The sequence below is a fragment of the Nerophis ophidion genome, linkage group LG13 (genome assembly GCF_033978795.1).
Source record: "Nerophis ophidion isolate RoL-2023_Sa linkage group LG13, RoL_Noph_v1.0, whole genome shotgun sequence".
In the NCBI taxonomy this organism is placed as follows: domain Eukaryota; kingdom Metazoa; phylum Chordata; class Actinopteri; order Syngnathiformes; family Syngnathidae; genus Nerophis; species Nerophis ophidion.
Window position 1 is genome coordinate 12,703,419 of NC_084623.1, and position 22,166 is coordinate 12,725,584.

General features: G+C 40.9%; 1 protein-coding gene across 1 annotated transcript in view; it reads right to left on the bottom strand.

Moving 5' to 3' along the window:
- Positions 1-22,166, bottom strand: part of col18a1a (collagen type XVIII alpha 1 chain a) — a 225,195-nt gene that overhangs the window by 35,371 nt on the left and 167,658 nt on the right. The window contains 12 exon segments of the mRNA XM_061918426.1: positions 1,643-1,687; positions 7,248-7,310; positions 7,435-7,545; positions 7,547-7,567; positions 9,014-9,064; positions 9,147-9,224; positions 15,961-16,023; positions 16,111-16,137; positions 16,345-16,560; positions 17,729-17,755; positions 18,077-18,204; positions 19,579-19,660. Of these exon segments, the coding sequence (XP_061774410.1) occupies positions 1,643-1,687; positions 7,248-7,310; positions 7,435-7,545; positions 7,547-7,567; positions 9,014-9,064; positions 9,147-9,224; positions 15,961-16,023; positions 16,111-16,137; positions 16,345-16,560; positions 17,729-17,755; positions 18,077-18,204; positions 19,579-19,660 (912 nt within the window).

Consider the following 22,166-nt stretch of genomic DNA (forward strand, 5'->3'; position numbering starts at 1 on the left):
AATGTAAACAAAGGCCACCTAATATCCACTGTAATGATACCAAGTACAGGAGCGTATCTAGTCGATACTACAACATTTTCTTTCGTTTTCCAAAAAATTGTAACATGTTTATAAACTCCGGAAATACGTCACTGCACACATGAGGACTTTGAATATGACCAATGTATGATCCTATAACGCCTTGGTATCGGATTGATACCCAAATTTGTGGTATCATCCAAAACTAATGTAAAGTATCAAACAGAAGAATACGTTATTACTACATTTTAACAGAAATGTAGATAGAACATGTTAAAAGATAAAGTAAGGATAGATTCACAGTAAATGAACAAGTAGATTAATCATTCATTTTCTACCACTTGTCCTTTATAATTTTGACGAAATAATAGAATGGAAAATGACACCATATGTTACTGCATATGTCAGCAGACTAAATTAGGAGCTTACTAATAAAAAAACAAGTTGTTTTGGGTCATGATCCGTGGTTCGGATCATTTTTTGTGTTTTATGTTAGTTTTAGACTCATTTACTTCCTGTTTGTGCACCTCTGAGTTTGTTTTGGTTGCCATGGTTGCTCGTTATGTTCACCTGTCTCTGATTAGTGTTCGCCCGCTCACCTGCTACCCGAGTACTAATCAGAGGCATTATTTAAGCCTGCCTTTGCCAATCAGTCGGCCTGGCGTTGTTTGCTTCGTGCCTTGTCTACGTAAGATTGGTTTGTTTCATGCCACAGTTTAGTGAGTATTCCTTGTCCATAGTTTATGCTATGTGTTAGCTTTAGCTCTAAGTGCGATCAGCACGTTGCGCCTTGGCCTTGTGTTCCGTTTTTTTGTACTACTTTGATTTTTTTTGAGAATTAAATAAGGTTTTTACCTGCACACCTTGTCTAGAGTGTTCCGTCTGCATTTTGAGAGAACAAACTGCAAAAACCCTGTTTTGTATGTTCACTATTTTGATTAAGGACAAACTTACAATAAGAAACATATGTTTAATGTATCGTATATTTTTTTGTTAAAATAAAGCCAATAATGCATTTTTTTGTGTTCCCCTTTATTTAGAAAAGTACCAAAAAGTTTCAAAATACATTTTGTTACCAATACCAAAATATTGGTATTGGGGCAACACTAATACATACACACATGATAAATAAATGATTTAAAAATGCAAATAATCAAGGAAATATCTAATGTATAATCTGATTAATGTCTGTCTCAATCAGAATTCATCGTCAGCTTTGCAATTTAAAATTGAATGATGTGATATGTCACAACTGATAAAAAATAAAATAAATGAGAACCAGAACTAAAACGTATGCCAACAAACTCCAGCGGGACAATCCTTCATGCTGAGGCACAATCACTTGCATAAGAGGATTAAACGAATAGTAGGATGATGGAGGAAGAGGAGGGAGATTGATGAAGACAGAAAAAGAGGAAAGAGCAAAGGATAAAAAAATCGGATATAGCCTTAACTAATTATGAAATATATACCCTCTGTGTTGTCTTTAAGTACACCTCAATTTATACTATTATGTTTGATTTCAGGATTTTGTAACAAGTTCAGCCTTTATCTCAAGCTTTGCAATTTAAATTTACTATGTAGCAGGAATTTAAGGAAACAAACAAAAAAAAACATCTTTCACCTTCTCTCCAATTGGTCCAGAAACACCAACCATACCAGAATCCCCCTAAGATTGGACACACAATAGAATTATGTCACACTGTATACATTCAGGTATAAACACAGTAGGATTATGGGTTATACTTGTATAGCGCTTTTCTACCTTCAAGGTACTCAAAGCGTTTTGACACTATTTTCACATTCACCCATTCACACACACGTAATTAAACAAGTTGAAAAACCTATTCGAGTGTTACTATTTAGTGGTCAATTGTACGGAATATGTACTGTACTGTGCAATCTACTAATACAAGTTTCAATTAATCAATCAATCAATCAATCAATCACACTGATGGCGGGACCTGCCAGGCAGGGCCCTAACCAGGACCCATCAGAAGCAAGGGTTAAGCGTCTTGCTCAAGGACACAATGGACGTGACGAGGTTGGTAGAAGGTGGGTATCGAACCAGAAACCCTCAGGTTGCTGGCACGGCCACTCTCCACACCCACGCCACGCCGTCCACATGATGTAATGCAGTGATGTAATACTTTGTGCATTCAGGTATAAACACCTTCACATTAGGACTACCATTGAACTTGTTACAAACCTAAGTTTGACAAGACTATAGTGAAATATATAGTAAAATATTTGTACGAAATATTTACAAAAAAAGCCAGTCAAAGATCCATCCATCCATCCATCTTCTTCCGCTTATCCGAGGTCGGGTCGCGGGGGCAACAGCCTAAGCAGGGAAACCCAAACTTCCCTCTCCCCAGCCACTTCGTCTAGCTCTTCCCGGGGGATCCCGAGGCGTTCCCAGGCCAGCCGGGAGACATAGTCTTCCCAACGTGTCCTGGGTCTTCCCCGTGGCCTCCTACCGGTTGGACGTGCCCTAAACACCTCCCTCGGGAGGCGTTCGGGTGGCATCCTGACCAGATGCCCGAACTAACTCATCTGGCTCCTCTTGATGTGGAGGAGCAGCGGCTCTACTTTGAGTTCCTCCCGGATGGCAGAGCTTCTCACCCTATCATTTCGGGCGCTTGTACCCGTGATCTTATCCTTTCGGTCATGACCATAGGTGAGGATGGGAACGTAGATCGACTGGTAAATTGAGAGATTTGCCTTCCGGCTCAGCTCCTTCTTCACCACAACGGATCGGTACAACGTCCGCATTACTGAAGACGCCGCACCGATCCGCCTATCGATCTCACGATCCACTCTTCCCTCACTCGTGAACAAGACTCCTAGGTACTTGAACTCCTCCACTTGGGGCAGGGTCTCCTCCCCAACCCGGAGATGGCACTCCACCCCTTTTGTGGGCGAGAACCATGGACTCGGATTTGGAGGTGCTGATTCTCATTCCGGTCGCTTCACAGTCAAAGATCATCTCTATGAAAACAACTTGTGATGTGATGCAAAAATGTGACATTCGGACTCTGACTGATTGTTTGATTGAAGCTTTTATTAGTAGATTGCACAGTACAGTACATAGTCCGTACAATTGACCACTAAATGGTAACAACCAAATAAGTTTTTCAACTTAACTCGGGATCCACGTTAATCAATTCTCACTCACTCATTTTTAAATGAGTTCACATGCCATCTGTAGCCCAAATGATGAAAAACAGAGGACCTAAAAGGGTGCCTTGAGGGACGCCTCGGTTATGTAAATCACAAGTTTGGACCCCAGTAGGGCTGGGCGATATGGCCTTTTTTTAATATCTCGATATTTTTAGGCCATGTCACGATACACGATATATATCTCGATATTTTGCCTTAGCCTTGAATGACCACTTGATGCACATAATCACAGCAGTATGATGATTCTATGTGTCTACATTAAAACATTCTTCTTCATACTGCATTCAAACATGCTCAATTTAAACTTTCATGCAGAGAGCTAAATCACTGTATTTATTAAACAGTTATTAAGCAGTGGCACAAACATTCATTTCATTTCAAAACAGAAAGTGCAAAATTATCAGAAACATTTTAAAATAAGATAGGAGTGCACTTTTGTGCATGATGTCACTAAGATGACATATCACAACAACACTAAATAAAGTGTGCTTTTTGTACAGAAGGCCACTACAATAGTTTAAAACAAATAAAGTGCACTTTTGTGCATTATGTCACACAAGATATTTCAATAACTGTCAAAGAAAAATGAGCTGCGTAATAGGAAATCAAATGGCTATGTGCTAGGTTACTGCGGACGTTATCTCCTTATGTTGTTCACTATTTTTTTTCATACGGTGTTAACGTGGAAATGGTTGCCTCGGCATATATATATACACACGTGTATACACACATATATAAATATATATATATATATATATATATATATATGTATATATATATATATATATATATATATATGTATATAGATATATATATATATATATATATATATATATATATATACATATATATATATATATACATACATATATATATATATATATATATATATACATATATATATATATATACATATATATATATATATATATATATATATATATATATATATATATATATATATATATATATATATATATACCGGGCTTCACGGTGACAGAGGGGTTAGTGCGTCCGCCTCACAATACGAAGGTCCTGCAGTCCTGGGTTCAAATCCAGGCTCGGGATCTTTCTGTGTGGAGTTTGCATGTTCTCCCCGTGAATGCGTGGGTTCCCTCCGGGTACTCCGGCTTCCTCCCACCTCCAAAAGACATGCACCTGGGGATAGGTTGATTGGCAACACTAAATTGGCCCTAGTGTGTGAATGTGAGTGTGAATGTTGTCTGTCTATCTGTGTTGGCCCTGCGATGAGGTGGCGACTTGTCCAGGGTGTACCCCGCCTTCCGGCCGATTGTAGCTGAGATAGGCGCCAGCGCCCCCCCAAAGGGGGAATAAGCGGTAGAAAATGGATGGATGGATGGTTGCCTCGGCATTTTGTTGGTGTGGCATCGAACGGAGATTCTGACATGCTGAGTAAGCACTCTTCATTCTCTAGCAGGTGACTTTTCAAATGATGTTACATATTAGCAGTAATGCTACTTTTTGTAGCAACGCTTTTGCCCCACACTTGACAAATTACGGTTGTCTGTTCGACATATTCCCGCTTGAAACCAACCCACCGCCAGTTTTTCTTGGGAATTCATTCTTCCATTCGCACCTTCTTTCTCTCGTATTACCACTCGCACCACAGCTAACGTTACCCATGCTGCTACCTCTCCGCTCCGCGACAGCGTATACGTATGTGACGTATGACGTTGCACGTATGTGACGTACGTAAGAAGGTGCGCTTGCTGTCTGTCAGAAGGAGAGACAACAAAGAGTGGGAAGAGCCTGTAGTGTAATGCCCGCAGCTAAAAGCAACTGCGTGAGAACGTATACCCGAATATCTCGATATAGTCATTTTCTATATCGCACAGAGGCAAACCCGCAATATATCGAGTATATCCACGTATCGCCCAACCTTAGAATCCCAGTGTTCTATGTTTGCTCGCAAGGTTAAAATGTCAATGCAAGCCAGTGGTCTAAGTTCCTCTCTACAACGGAAGCGCTCTTGTGTTGCCGCAAAAATGTTTGTCTCCCAAGTTTTGAACTATGAGTCCTTCCCGGGCCAAATCTGGCCACATTGGAAGTGAAACCGAAAAGCTACACATGCTTTTAAATGAGTTTCATTAATGGTTGTTATCATCAGTCTTAATTTAAAATCCATCAGATATAATTAAATGTCTCTTTATTACCTTCTGCACATAAAATTTCAGTAGTTGATGCAGGTTCTGATTTTGTTCAAATGTTACTGAAATAGGTAATGCATGTTTGCTTAATGGAATGTTCAATTACATTGTTCAATGTGCAATACTACCCTTCGAGTGCAATACGTCCGACACTGATTGTATTTTATTACTTCGGTACTCTTGTCTTGTTCTGTATATTGTACAGTATTTTATATTTCTATAGTGTTTTGTCCACCCTCAGCAGCATTGCGTGGACATCGGGGGCGGTACCTCTGGATTGACAGACCGGGGTGGTGGTCCCTCTCTTTAAGAAGGAGGACCGGAGGCACTCCTCAGCCTTCCCGGTAAGGTTTATTCAGGTGTATTGGAGAGGAGGCTACGCCGGATAGTCGAACCTCGGATTCAGGAGGAACAGTGTGGTTTTCGTCCTGGTCGTGGAACTGTGGACCAGCTCTATACTCTCGGATAGGTTCTTGAGGGTGCATGGGAGTTTGCCCAACCAGTCTACATGTGCTTTGTGGACTTGGAGAAGGCATTCGACCGTGTCCCTCGGGAAGTCTTGTGGGGAGTGCTCAGAGAGTATGGGGTATCGGACTGTCTTATTGTGGCGGTCCGCTCCCTGTATGATCAGTGTCAGAGCTTGGTCCGCATTGCCGGCAGTAAGTCGGAGACGTTTCCAGTGAGGGTTGGACTCCGCCAAGGCTGTCCTTTGTCACCGATTCTGTTCATAACTTTTATGGACAGAATTTCTAGGCGCTGTCAAGGCGTTGAGGGGTTCCGGTTTGGTGGCCGCGGGATTAAGTCTCTGCTTTTTGCAGATGATGTGGTCCTGATGGCTTCATCTGGCCGGGATCTTCAGCTCTCACTGGATCGGTTCGCAGCCGAGTGTGAAGTGGCCGGAATGAGAATCAGCACCTCCAAATCCGAGTCCATGGTTCTCTCCCGGAAAAGGGTGGAGTGCCATCTCCGGGTTGTAGGGGAGGAGACCCTGCCCCAAGTGGAGGAGTTCAAGTACCTAGGAGTCTTGTTCACGAGTGGGGGAAGAGTGGATCGTGAGATCGACAGGCGGATCGGTGCGGCGTCTTCAGTAATGCGGACGTTGTATCGATCCGTTGTGGTGAAGAAGGAGCTGAGCCGGAAGGCAAAGCTCTTAATTTACCGGTCGATCTACGTTCCCATCATCACCTATGGTCATGAGCTTTGGGTCATGACCGAAAGGAAAAGATCACGGGTTCAAGCGGCCAAAATGAGTTTCCTCCGCCGTGTGGCGGGGCTCTCCCTTAGAGATAGGGTGAGAAGCTCTGTCATCCGGGAGGAACTCAAAGTAAAGCCGCTGCTCCTCCACATCGAGAGGAGCCAGATGAGGTGGTTCGGGCATTTGGTCAGGATGCCACCCGAACGCCTCCCTAGTGAGGTGTTTAGGGCACGTCCAACCGGTAGGAGGCCATGGGGAAGACCCAGGACACTAGACGAAGTGGCTGGAGATAGGGAAGTCTGGGCTTCGCTGCTTAGGCTGCTGCCCCTGCGACCCGACCTCGGATAAGCGTAAGAAGATGGATGGATGGATAGTGTTTTGTATATTGTACAGGACTGCTTATTATTTTTATAGGATAGTAGTCTGTTTATTTCAATTGTTAGTTTTTTCCTTTATTACCTCTTGTGTTATTTATTTTACCCCATATTTGTTCCCACTATCGTACCTTAAATTGGAGTCTTTAATCTCGTTATATGCAAATATAATGACAGTAAAGTCCACTCTATTCTATTTATGCATAGAATGGAATACATAAAGCAATAGGAAAATACATGTTTATCTGTTTAATTACCAGTTGGTTATTACAATAATGTTCTGTCCAAGGTCAAATTGGATCCAATTACCTTTTCTCCCTTAGGACCAGGAATTCCTGGCCTGCCATCAACACCTGGTAAACCAGATAAGCCCTGCAGAACAGAGATTCAAATCCGGGTGAACGGCCAATTATCATAATTATGATTCTGAAAGTTTATAAATAAACTGGAATAATCCGATTATTTATTCACCATTAAGATATACACGTGCACTTACGGGTTGCCCAGGTGCTCCATCTTTCCCTTGTGGTCCAGCAACTCCAGAAGTCGATGCTGAACCTGGATTAAAGGGGCCAAAAACACCAGGTGGACCAGGGGGGCCCGGTGGTTCCTGGTAGCCCCGGTAGTCCCTACATCAAAAAACAATCTATGATGTTTTTAAACATGTGCAGAACGAATCAGTCCTCCTTTAAAATACAAACCCCGTTTCCATATGAGTTGGGAAATTGTGTTAGATGTAAATATAAACGGAATACAATGATTTGCAAATCATTTTCAACCCATATTCAGTTGAATATGCTACAAAGACAACATATTTGATGTTCAAACTAAAAAAAATTGTTTTTTTTGCAAATAATCATTGACTTTAGAATTTGATGCCAGCAACATGTGACAAAGAAGTTGGGAAAAGTGGCAATAAATACTGATAAAGTTGAGGAATGCTCATCAAAAACTTATTTAGAACATCCCACAGGTGTGCAGGCTAATTGGGAACAAGTGGGTGCCATGATTGGGTATAAAAACAGCTTCCATGAAATGCTAAGTAATTCACAAACAAGGATGGGGTGAGGGTCACCACTTTGTAAGCAAATTGTCGAACTGTTTTACAACAACATTTCTCAACAAGCTATTGCAAGGAATTTAGGGATTTTACCATCTATGGTCCGTAAAATCATCAAAGGTTCAGAGAATCAGGAGAAATCACTGCACGTAAGCGATGATATTACAGACCTTTGATCCCTCAGGGTGTACTGCATCAAAAACCGACATCAGTGTGTAAAGGATATCACCACATGGGCTCAGGAACACTTCATAAAACCACTGTCAGTAACTACAGTTGGTCGCTACATCTGTAAGTGCAAGTTAAAACTCTATAGGGACGGTGTGGCGCAGTGGAAGAGTGGCCGTGCGCAACCCGAGGGTCACTGGTTCAAATCCCACCTAGAACCAACTCGTCACGTCCGTTGTGTCCTGAGCAAGACACTTCACCCTTGCTCCTGATGGGTGCTGGTTGGCGCCTTGCATGGCAGCTCCCTCCGTCAGTGTGTGAATGTGTGTGTGAATGGGTAAATGTGGAAGTAGTGTCAAAGCGCTTTGAGTACCTTGAAGGTAGAAAAGCGCTATACAAGTACAACCCATTTCTCATTTACTATGCAAAGCCAAACCCATTTATCAACAGCACCCAGAGACGCCGCTCGCTTCGCTGGGCCTGAACTCTTCATAAAACAAGAATGGGAAAGAATTCCACTTTCAAAGCTTCAACAATAAGTTTCTTTAGTTCCCAAATGTTTATTGAGTGTTGTTAAAAGAAAAGGGGATGTAACACAGGGGTGAACATGTCCTTTCCCAACTACTTTGGCACGTGTTGCAGCCATGAAATTCAAATATCTTGTCTTTGTAGTGCATTCACTGAATATGGGTTGAAAATGATTTGCAAATTATTGTATTCCGTTTATATTTACATCTAACACAAATTCCCAACTCATAAGGAAACAGGGTTTGTAAGAATGCCAATAAAAAAAATTTTTTCCTCCCCTTTGACAAATATGATTGCGACAATGTTAAATTATTGTTACCCGCAAAGACTCCAAATCGGGGAATCCTGAGCCCTCCATGTCCACAAAAGTCTGAAATACATCCATTAAAAACGGTCAAATAAGCTCCAAAAAGATTGTAGGTATACATGACTCAGAATATAACCTGACTCACAGGTCGGGCTCCGGGTGCTGGGGGCCCGGGAGGTCCTGGGGGTCCCCGGAGGCCAGGCTGACCCTCCCCACGATCCCCCTGCAAAACATAACATCACATTAGTGAATATAAAGAGCATATTTATCCACTCATGTCAAAACTAATTGTTTCACTACAAAGTCAATCATGGACATTTTTTTTTTATATATATTGTTTTTCAAATCACCTTACATGTATACTGTGTAAATGTATATAATTTATCCATTTTTTTTAACGTATTTTTTATATACATGTTACATATCTTTTATTATTGAATGTATCAAATGTGACGAATATTATGAATATACTACACGGTCTAGCTCCAGCCTATCTTGCCGATTGTATTGTTCCATATTTCCCGGCAACAATTCTGCGTTCAAAGCAAGGGAGTAGGTTGATTTTGAGATTGGTGGGGACACAAAAGTGCTCCAAGGCAGCACTCTGAAAGTTTACTTTTTTTTTTTACATTAGCAATCATAATTTCACGTCATGCAGATGTTATAGGGTAAAGCAACTAAAATGAAAGCAAAGCAGACAACTTGGAAGAGTTCTCATCTTTACTCTTTAGTGTAGTGCAACTGTGCATCATACTGTCAATGAACATAGCCTACTATCCATCAACAACATCAGAAATACATTAATGCAATACAACGTTGTAAATAAACATAAATGAACTGTAATAATCTTTTCCCCAACTTGTGTTTAAATCACTCACAATTTTTCCCTTCATCTACTTCTTTCTATTGCTGCTTTTGTACTGTAAATATGTTACATGAAACTAAAAAAAATTCAAAAAAATAAAATGGCAAGGTGAAATCCGGCGATCTGATTGGCTGTTAACCCATCCATCCATCCATTTTCTACCGCGTATTCCCTTTTGGGGTCGCGGGGGGCGCTGGCGCCTATCTCAGCTACAATCGGGCGGAAGGCGGGGTACACCCTGGACAACACAGATAGACAGACAACATTCACACTCACATTCACACACTAGGGCCAATTTAGTGTTGCCAATCAACCTATCCCCAGGTGCATGTCTTTGGAGGTGGGAGGAAGCCGGAGTACCCGGAGAGAACCCACACATTCACGGGGGAGAACATGCAAACTCCACACAGAAAGATCCCGAGCCTGGATTTGAACCCAGGACTGCAGGACCTTCGTATTGTGAGGCAGACGGACTAACCCCTCTGCCACCGTGAAGCCTGGCTGTTAACTGTGGTTTAAATATTGAGCACGGCTACTATTCTAAAGCCTGATCACAGCGTAGGCCAGTGGTCCCCAACCTTTTTGTATCCGCGGACCGGTCAAAACGCTTAATAATTTGGGGGGGGGGTCCTTTTTTTTTTCTTTCTTCTTTGTCATGAAAAAGGGACGTTTTTGTCATGAAAAAGGGAGTTTTTTGTGGTTGGTGCACTATTTATAAGTGTATATCGTGTTTTTTATGTTGATTTAATAAAAAAATAAAATAAAAAAAATTAGTATTTTTTTTTTTATGAAAAATTCTTCTGCGGCCCGGTGTCGGGCCGCGGACCGGTGGTTGGGGACGACTGGCATAGGCTATCACTCCGCCTCAGGCACGCATGACTGGTATGAATGGAAGTTGTTGTCATGTATCCATGACAACGGACTGTTGCAGTCTGTAGAAAGAGACAGCTGATGTTGTTACGATGTTAAAAAACAGACTAAAGTAGTTGAATTCACATGTTTAAGGTTAACTTTCACCTCCGGGGAGGGTTAACAATGGCAGAGGGGACTGAGCATTGACTTTCACCTGAAAAAAAGCGGAGGAAAAGACAAGATGCAGTGCTAATTTGGAGCTAACGTCTGTTTTTTCCACAGTGAGGAGTGACAGCGGGGACAGCCAATCACACGTAAGTTAGCATGAACGCGGCAACCAATCAGGGAGCGATATTTAGGTTAGAGGCGGGACTTCTAGCAGAGACCGACTTTTAACCCTTTCTGTGCCATAATCATTGACTAAACATTACGGGCAGCGCTTGTATTGATAGTGACTACACAGTAGCGGCTGGATATTGGTAGGGGACGTGTCCCTAGCGTCCCTACCCAATTCTACACCCTTGGTTCTAAGAAGTCCGGCTTATTAGTGATTCCAGAGCCCATAAAAAGTTAAAAAAAATGTATGTAATACATGAAATGTCATATGTTTTAAACTTTGACACACATACAAATATTCAATTGTTATCGGTGTGAATCTCTGGGCACCTCGCCATTCCATTCCGATTCCTGGGGTGAGGATTGGATTCATAATCGATACTGGATTCAACACAATTCCCGATTCAAACTGATTTTTGCAAAGTATTATTTGGTATAATAATAACAACACCTTAAAAAATAGCTTTACAGGTTACAAAACCTCCTTTCGGTTGCTGACGTATGACACATACGTGCACCAAGTCAGCATGGATATGCTATATTTTGTTTATTATTAATTTGTCCCAATTTTTTTTTTAAATATTATCACATTTGAATCCTTATTTTTTTAGTAATTTAGAAAATGTGAGACATTTTTTTTAGCACCCCTAATTAATATATACTGCTTTATAGCTTGTAAAAATAACAACAGTGTGGCTTTCGTCCTGGTCGTGGAACTGTGGACCAGCTCTATACTCTCGGCAGGGTTCTTGAGGGTGCATGGGAGTTTGCCCAACCAGTGTACATGTGCTTTGTGGACTTGGAAAAGGCATTCGACCGTGTCCCTCGGGAAGTCCTGTGGGGATTGCTCAGAGAGTATGGGGTATCGGACTGTCTTATTGTGGCAGTCCGCTCCCTGTACGATCAGTGTCAGAGCTTGGTCCGCATTGCTGGCAGTAAGTCGGCCACGTTTCCAGTGAGGGTTGGACTCCGCCAAGGCTGTCCTTTGTCACCGATTCTGTTCATAACTTTTATGGACAGAATTTCTAGGCGCAGTCAAGGCATTGAGGGGTTCCGGTTTGGTGGCCGCGGGATTAGGTCTCTGCTTTTTGCAGATGATGTGGTCCTGATGGCTTCATCTGACCGGGATCTTTAGCTCTCACTGGATCGGTTCGCAGCCGAGTGTGAAGCGGCCGGAATGAGAATCAGCACCTCCAAATCCGAGTCCATGGTTCTCTCCCGGAAAAGGGTGGAGTGCCATCTCCGGGTTGGGGAGGAGACCCTGCCCCAAGTGGAGGAGTTCAAGTACCTAGGAGTCTTGTTCACGAGTGGGGGAAGAGTGGATCGTGAGATCGACAGGCGGATCGGTGCGGCGTCTTCAGTAATGCGGACGTTGTACCGATCTGTTGTGGTGAAGAAGGAGCTGAGCCGGAAGGCAAAGCTCTCAATTTACCGGTCGATCTACGTTCCCATCCTCACCTATGGTCATGAGCTTTGGGTCATGACCGAAAGGATAAGATCACGGGTACAAGCGGCCGAAATGAGTTTCCTCCGCCGTGTGGCGGGGCTCTCCCTTAGAGATAGGGTGAGAAGCTATGCCATCTGGGAGGAACTCAAAGTAAAGCCGCTGCTCCTCCACATCGAGAGGAGCCAGATGGGGTGGTTCGGGCATCTGGTCAGGATGCCACCCGAACGCCTCCCTAGGGAGGTGTTTAGGGCACGTCCAACCGGTAGGAGGCCACGGGGAAGACCCAGGACACGTTGGGAAGATTATGTCTCCCGGCTGGCCTGGGAACGCCTCGGGATCCCCCGGGAAGAGCTAGACGAAGTGGCTGGGGAGAGGGAAGTCTGGGTTTCCCTGCTTAGGCTGCTGCCCCCGCGACCCGACCTCGGATAAGTGGAAGAAGATGGATGGATGGATGGATGGATGGATGGATGGATGGATGGATGGATGGATGGAAAAATAAAATAACCAAGTACATAGGCCAGGGGTAGGGAACCTATGGCTCTAGAGCCAGATGTGGCTCTTTTGAGTTTTGGAGGCTGTATATAGCTCGGTTGGTAGAGCGGCCGTGCCAGCAACTTGAGGGTTGCAGGTTCGATCCCTGCTTCTGCCATCCTAGTCACTGCCGTTGTGTCCTGGGGCAAGACACTTTACCCACCTGCTCCCAATGCCACCCACACTGGTTTAAATATGTAACTTAGATATTGGGTTTCACAATGTAAAGCGCTTTGAGTCACTAGAGAAAAGCGCTATACAAACATAATTCACTTCACTTCACACGATAAGTGGTAACCACAGCGTTAAAAATAATCTTCAAAATGTAAAACGTTCTCATGCATTTGAATCCATCCATCCGTTTCTATCGCACCTGTTCAAGAAGTTGCATTAATAGTCCAAAGCATTTTAATTTATTATTGGTTAGCTTCAGAATAGAATAACAATGTTTTTAAAAAGAATAAGAGATGCACGCATTTGTTTGTTGTAATCAGGGAAAGTCCAAATGAAAGAGGTGTAGAATTCTCTTTTTTCTCCTCATTGAGCTAAATTGAATCCTGTCTCTGTTTAATTCCTTGCTTCTTGTCTGTTTAATAGATGTCATCAGTGTTTGAACCTGACAGTTGTATTCAGTGTTAAAAATATTATATGGCTCTCACGGAAATTTCAAAATATTTGGCTTTAATGGTTCTCTCAGTCAAAAAGGTTCCCGACCCCTGACATAGGCAATACCATAATGATACTTTTATATTCTTACATTCACTGTTACAAGCGGCCCTCTGAGTGCAGCCATGACTGCGAAGTGGCCCTCGATTAAAACAAGTTCGACAACACCCGATCTCGGCCACAATATGGTGTTTTAAATGTAGATTAAAATCACTTTAAAGGCGCTCCATGCAAGAGTCACTTTATTTCTAAGTTTTTGTACCCATGTGATTTTCCCTGAAGGTCTTGGAACAACTTGGAAAAACACACCCTTTGACGTCACCTCATTACTATTTTATTCACAGCCACTATGGGGGTCTCGCAATCTGACATCAATAACAGCATCTGTCAGCCTCTGCAAGCGATACCTAGGTCAGTGCTTCTCAAACTCGTTGCACCAAGTACAACCTCAGAAAAATATTGGAGAACACTTGGTGACCAACTTTAAAATACAGTATCGTAGTGGGTATTCATTGAAAACATTTTATTTAACAGGTATATTTAATATGTTTGCCCACTGTAAATATACACGGTTCGAACAGTACCACTCTGTTTTAATATAGTAAAATAAAACACTGTATTTTAATCAAGTGATTCTTTGGCGGACCACTAGATGGAGCCAGCGTACCAATAGTGCGGGGGTCAGCAACCCGCAGCTCTCGAGCCGCTTGCGTCTCAAAACGGCCGTCTTAGTGGCTCCCTGGAGCATTTTTAAAAAAGGATTGAAAATGGAAAAAGATGGAGGGTGTGGAGGGGGGCGTGGTCTGTCAGCGACAGGGGCGTAGATGGCCCAGGTGGGCCTTGTTATCTAATCACCTGTCGCTCTGTTTAAGCAGCAGCCGGGAGAAGAGACATTGTCGGAGCTGGGGGAGGGCGAGAGCATGAGACTCTTAATCTCAGGGTCGTGGGTTCGAGCCCTACATTGGGCGCCAAATTGTGGAAGTTGCCCTCCAATGGATTCTCCAGACCACCAAGCATTTCCATGTGAGCCCATTTTATGGTTACAAGACAGTTTTATTTTCCCAATCAAGTCTCAGTGCTTTTCAGCAATCGTCTTTTTGTGATTGTTTGTCTTGCTCTCGCTCTCCCCCAGCTTCAACAATGTCTCTTTTCTCAACTGCTGCTTAAACAGAGCGACAGGTGATTAGATAACAAGGCCCACCCGGGCCATCTACGCACCTGTCGCTGACTTCGAGGCCGGTCCTGGCACACCCCGCTTCGCTACAGGCCCGCAGGCCACGCCCCACTCCACAGGGGGAAAAAATACTTTTTTGTTTAAATATGTTTTTTGTTTAGAATAGAATAGAATAGAATTTGAGTTTGAGGACGAACATGACACAAACCTTCCCAATTGTTAGAAAGCACACTGAACATTGTTTTGTCCTGCTAATTTTGGCGGTTCTTGAACTCGCAATAACGTGGACTGTATACGCAACAGTATGTTTACATGTAAAATCTTCCACTCCTTTGTCTCATTTTGTCCACCAAATGTTTTATGCTGTACCGTGAATGCACAAAGGTGCGCTTTGTTGATATTATTAACTTGTTGCTAATCAGGCATATTTGGTCATTGCATGACTGCAGGCTAATCAATGCTAACATGCTATTTAGGCTTGCTATATGCACATATTGCATCATTATGCCTCGTTTGTCGGTATATTTGAGCTCATTTAGTTTCCTTTACTTATGTGTATTTAATTTAATTTATATTTTCATGTCTAATGACAACTTATCTGTATATAATATTGGCTGCCTTTATGTTAGTTGTTTGTGTGCCATGTTGTTCCAGACCACAGCAAACATTACCTAGCTTGCCAAAAATTGTAATAAATCTATTAAAAGAAGACAGCCTGCCGTTTACTTAAACTTGGACACACACATTTATACCTTTAGCCATTAAAAGCTAGTAATTTCCAGGAGTTATCTCACCTTTTGAGTAGCCTCTGATTTACTAATGGGTTCAAATATAATTTTAATAGTAGGCTATTATAGCTAATATAGACCCTTACGTCACGTGTTGCCTTCATTATAACACTTACTGAAGGCTTTTAATTTTTTACGGCTCCAGACAGAATTTTTTTTTTTTAATGTATTTTTGGTCCAATATGGCTCTTTCAACGTTTTGGGTTGCCAAACCCCTAGTGGTACACGTGCCAAACTTTGGGGGGGATTACAGTTATTTGTGTAAGTTTGCGTTATTGTTTACACCAATTTTCATCTGACCTTCTCTCCTTTTGGTCCAGAATCACCAGGGGTTCCTGGAAAGCCTCGGGGTCCTTCACGGCCCTGAATTAAAAAGGGCGCAATGGTAAGGCATTAAAAGACGGACTAAATATGGTTCATGCAAAATAGAAGTGTGGATTCACAACTCACCGTCTTACCGTCCTCTCCAGGATCACCCTGTGTAAAATATGTACATTAATACACACATTTCAAAATGCAAATAACATATATAATTTGATTTAATTTGGCCTGATTAATTGAGCAACCCAGTAAAATCAATGTTTGCTTTTCTGGCTTTTTTGCCGATTTCTGGTACACCAAAGCAAAAATGTGTTCGTTTTTTTTCACCTCCAATGAGAAATGGTCAATATGTAACCCACTTACTGGTTCTCCCTCAGCTCCAGGTGGTCCTTGGGCTCCAGGTGCACCTTGGGGTCCAGGTGGTCCTCGAGGACCAGGTACACAGGAAGTCTCTGAGCCCTCTTTGCACACTGACGACCCGGATGCCTGACCTGGAAGGCCAGGGGGACCAGGGGGTCCAGGGGGCCCAGAAGGGCCAGGCTCACCTTTCTTTCCTTGGTATCCAAAACCTGCATCGCCCTGAAAAATGAAAGAGGATAGTTTTTGTGATTATTTTTCAGGTAAAGAATAGTGGACAAATATAAATGATAAATAAATAAATGGGTTGTACTTGTATAGCGCTTTTCTACCTTCAAGGTACTCAAAGCGCTTTGACACTACTTCCACATTTACCCATTCACACACACATTCACACACTGATGGAGGGAGCTGCCATGCAAGGCGCCAACCAGCACCCATCAGGAGCAAGGGTGAAGTGTCTTGCTCAGGACACAACGGACGAGACGAGGTTGGTTCTAGGTGGGATTTGAACCAGTGACCCTCGGGTTGCGCACGGCCACAGGCTGTTTTTTAGGATGTATATGTTGGTACCATGGATCCAGTTTATGTCAAAACCCCAATGGCTGGCTAACGTCAACATAATTGTCATCATTACCGAAATCAAAACCAAAACTAAGCATATTTATTTGTGACGTTTGCCAGGGACTGATTAAATCAGATTCTGATTCCTGGGTTGACAGTTTAATAATAATAATAATTCAGAATCGATGTTAGAATAATCATGTATATTTATTATCACACAGCTTTAGTATGCTTAAAGTCCGTTGCTATAATTATTAGCTATTGTGCTCAAGCTGCATTTCTATCTGTGCAAGGATAAAAATTCTTGTCTGAGGGGTGGCCTCAGCCGCAGATTTTATCTTTGTTTTAGCCCGCTAACAGCCAAGGACTTCAAGGACCTCAACGAAGATAAAATGACAGCACGCAGACGAAGCAGAAACAAGGAAATCACAAGGCCCAGTACAGTCCGTCACATATTGTGCATACTGGACCTGCTTTGCATGATATATGGGACCACTCCTTTTAGCGGCGGCCTCAGTGATGTTGACTGTGGAACTCCTGAATAAATCGAGGGACGCGGGAGCTGAACCTTAGAGCAAAGGGCGAGACTGTGACTAAGTGTGCCAATTTAGTGTGGCCAATCAACCCATGTCAACAAAAACGGATCAAATTTGAAATTACTCTTTTGGATGCCAAGTTCTATGTCGAGACCATGTATGTCTCGGGACCCTAACGTGATGAGTTGGTCGACATAGATGTGGTGTCAACATAAGTGGGTTCCTCTGTAGAAGTAAAGTATATTTTTTGAAAAAAAAAAAAAAAATGCAGGTGTATTCTGTCGACTCACCTTTGCTCCACTTTGCCCTGGTTCTCCCTAAAAATGAAGAATACAATAGTATATTACCAACTATTTAAAACGAACTTAACTACAGTAAATTTACACAAGTATACAATATTTATATTTAAAATTGCACAATACAATACACAATGGAAAACGTCGAAAAAAAAATTCAAGTAAATACATATGTTTAACAGCTTTTTTCAAATGTGCTACTTTTTTCCTCTTAAGTATTTTTAATCTGAAATTTTGTAGGAAAAAACAAAAAAAGGTAATATTTCTGGCATTTTCAATAATTCTATGCACTCTAATAATTGAATCACACAACAAAAATTAATTCAAAAAATAGCTTGATACCTTCTCGCCTCGGACTCCACCTTGTGAGCCAACTGCAGAGCTAGAACCAGCATCTCCTTTAGTCCCTACGGACCCTCGGTCTCCTTTCTCGCCTCTGTCCCCTCGGTCTCCTTTAGTCAAGGCTGGTCCTACAATACAATAACACCCAAATTCCTGCTAAAACAACTTCATTTGTATGTAATGTAATAAGTAAGTCCTACATCTACCAAGTCTTTGAGAGTGAAAACTATACAAGTATTTATTTTATATAGTAGGGGAAGTATTAATACGGCCCCTTTCCAGGGAGGTGGGGCTTAATAATTTGGGTGAAAATGATGGAAAATGCCACTCTACATAGCAACTGACACTGTGGTCAAACTTGGAATTGCCAAATAAACACATTTTAAGATATCCAACACTCTACTGCCATCTGGTGGCTAACTTGGATAGTGCAACCCACCAATTTGTCATGTTTTACATGTCAGGAATGAGGAATGAGGGCATATTAATCCCCTTTCTACTGTGAATACATCAAACAATATACAGTAAAAATATTTAAACCAGTACAAAATACAAAGTTTGGTGGAATACTATTTCAACATTTCCCCTTTTAGGGAAGTTGTAGTACTGTACAGTTTGTCATGATGTTATTCGGATCATGGCATATTCTGGTTTTGTTCTATTTTGTATATCACATCCTGTTTGTTATTTGACTTCCTTAGTTCCTGGTGGAACTTCCGGTTTTGTTCCGTTGCCTTGTGTTTCTCACCCGCACCTGCTTTTTGATTACCTCCCTATTTAAGCCTGCCTTTGTTTGCCATTCGGCCTTGCAGTGTAAAATTTGCTATCTATGCAACAGGTGACGTCGCTATCCCCGATCCTGGTAAATATCTTTTGTACTTGTTAGCTTCTACGCTATTCCTTCATTTGTACCCAGCTCACATGCTAGCGCTTTCTGTTCTTTCTAGCTCCCATGCAAGTTCTGTTTGTTTTGTCTATAGTGCCTATGTGCAAGTCTTTTTGTTCTTAGTCTATTTTTGTAGTTGTAAATAAATCATCATCCATCCTTCACGCTGTGTCCATTCCGCATTGCATCCACGGGAAAACGCAACCACACCACGATGCCAGCTAAGCGTCACACAGTTCTTTTAATAGTGACTTAATTTTGAACAACTACGTTTACCTAATATTTTCTCGTGATTGCAATATACAATTATACATAATGACAAAGAATAAAATGTATAATAATAAATAGAGTGTCCCTATACAACTTTGTCACCCTAACCCTTATTTTTTTTTTTTGTTGAGTTTTACATAAACAACAACAACTTTAACCAATAAAACTATAGTGTATATTTACCCAAAAAAAAATCCAGATAAACTAGACATTACGCAATAATCTTTCCGTCCACTAGATGAAGACATTTGCCACTAAATTAGAAATAGGATTTTTATCATCATCATCAGAATCTTTTAGCTCTTTTGTCATTGAAAATGAGAAGAATACAGGGGCAAAACTTTACCTGTGTGTCTTACAAAGGAGGCCTCTTCTTCCTTTACAAGTGGGGGCTGCTGGATAGGCCGTGACGATGGAGGAGCTGTTTGCTGTTCAAGAACAAAGAAACACATGACGATCAATCCATGTTTATTACAGATGGAAAACAACTTTTAGTGGACACACTGGACGTGAGCATTGTTTGTCTACACCAGGGGTCGGCAACCCAAAATGTTGAAAGAGCCATATTGGACCAAAAATACAAAAAATAAATCCGTCTGGAGCCCCGAAAAATTAAAAGCCATACTACATACAGATAGTGTGCCATGAGATATAAATTGAATTATGAGGACTGAAAGGAATCTAAATGAGCTCAAATATAGCTACAAATGAGGAATAATGATGCAATATGTACATACAGCTAGCTTAAATAGCATGTTAGCATCGATTTGTCTGATTAGCACTCCACACAAGTCAATAACACCAACAAAACTCACCTTTGTGCATTCATACACAACGTTAAAAGTTTGGTGGACAAAATGAGACATAAAACGAAGTAGCATAAAACACGTCTTAGAGAGTCGGAGAAAGTTATACATGTAAACCAGGGGTGTCCAAACTTTTTCCGCTGAGGGCCGCACACTGAAAAATCAAAGCAAGTGGGGGACAATTTGATATTTTTTTTTATTTTAAAGAACAATACAATATATGTATAAAAAATATACATTTAGGCCTCCATTCAGTTATGATCCTGGGGACCCCAAAGGGTTTTGGTAAAAAAAAAAATAAAAAAAAAATTGTCATTATTCAGTATTATTATTTTTATTATCATGCAAGTTTTAAATCTGTAGATCAACATTAGAAAAAAAATTGGAAAAAAAAAAAAAAATGCAATATTTTCACCCAGTAACTTTTTAGGTGGAATATTTGAGATTATATAATAATTGGAGCCTTAATTTTGGATTTTGATTCATTATTATTTTTTGAGCAGTGACACTTAAAAACAAATCACACTAAAAAAATTGGGGATCCAAATTGAACACATTCAGAAGTACCAAAAATCGCTACTTGAAATATGTGAAATGAAATATATACCCATCCTCAATTAAATAAAAAATGTGTCATTATTCAGTATTTTTATTTTTATTATTATGCAAGTTTTAAATCAGTAGATCAACATTAGAAAAATTTTTGGGAAAAAACACAAAATATGCAATATTTTCACCCAATAACTTTTTTAGGTGGAATATTTGAGATTATATAATAATTGGAGCCTTAATTTTGGATTTTGATTCATTATTATTTTCTAAGCAATGGCACTTAAAAATAAATCACACAAAACAAATTCGGGATGCAAAAGTGTCCTACTCATTAAAGTGTTAAAAAAAAATTATATATATTTTTTTACTGTTTACTTTTGGCACAATCATCTCGAGATCAACTTCAGATACAGTATATTCGTCAATTTCAAGTTTTATTGTTGTTACATTTTTTGTTTGTATGTTTTAGGCCCTTCTTTTAAAAAAAAAAAAAAACAGCTCAGTTTTTTTATATGGCAAAACACAAAATATGCAACATTTTCCCCCCAAAAATATCCCAAAGTGGACTATTTAATGTGACGTAATTGAAGCCTTGAATAGGTCAATAATTCAAAATGAGATAGATTTTGATTCATTATTTTTTTTTTAAAGAAAGTAACAGCCTGCATGGCATTTTTATGTTATTAAAGCATTGCAACCTTTTATTGTTACATTTCACCTGTTTGCTCTTTTATATCAGTTTTTAATTTTTTTCAATTGTATTTTTAAAATGTACCGTGGGGCCGTTAAAAATGTACTGTGGGGCCGCACTTTGGACACCCCTGATGTAAACAAACTATGGTGAGTTCAAGGACCGCCAAAATTAGTTGGACAAAACAGCACTCGCCAAATACTGGAATCAGTGAAGGATTTTTAATACAAACAGTGTGCTTTATTACAATTGGGGAGGTTTGTGTCATGTTTGTCCTCCTACAGAAACCATATTAAAACAAAAAAATTGTTTTTTCCATTTTTTATATATTTTTGAAAAAGTTCCAGAGAGCCACTAGGGCGGCGCCAAGGAGCCTCGGGTTGCCGACTCCCGGTCTACACTATACACAACTTCCGTTCCGTCTTCCGGTCCATTCATGTCCTTGTTAGGCAGAAATCTTCCATATTTTGCTCAGATGAGGTCATGGGAAAATGTGCGAGCCAATATTAAACCCTAAAAAAATCCCGAATAGATCACTTAATACGAATACTTGCAGGCACAGAGCTTGACAACACAAACAACAGTCCTCATCCAATTAAAGGCACATGTGCTTTCTTGACCTTATACATTTTTCCTCGAGGAATGGACACAAATTCTAATAACCGTGAAATTCCACTTGAGGATGGGTATATTTCTCATTTCACAAATTTCAAGTAGCGATTTTTGGTACTTCTGAATGTGTTCAAATGTTAATAAAAAAAAATGTCATTTTTTAATTGAACATTTAACACTACCAAGTTATCTTGATTTCTTCCACTTCTGAGTCTCATTTGCAAGTATCATATAGTAAACATTGCACACAGTTAAAATTCCACTGTGTTAAAC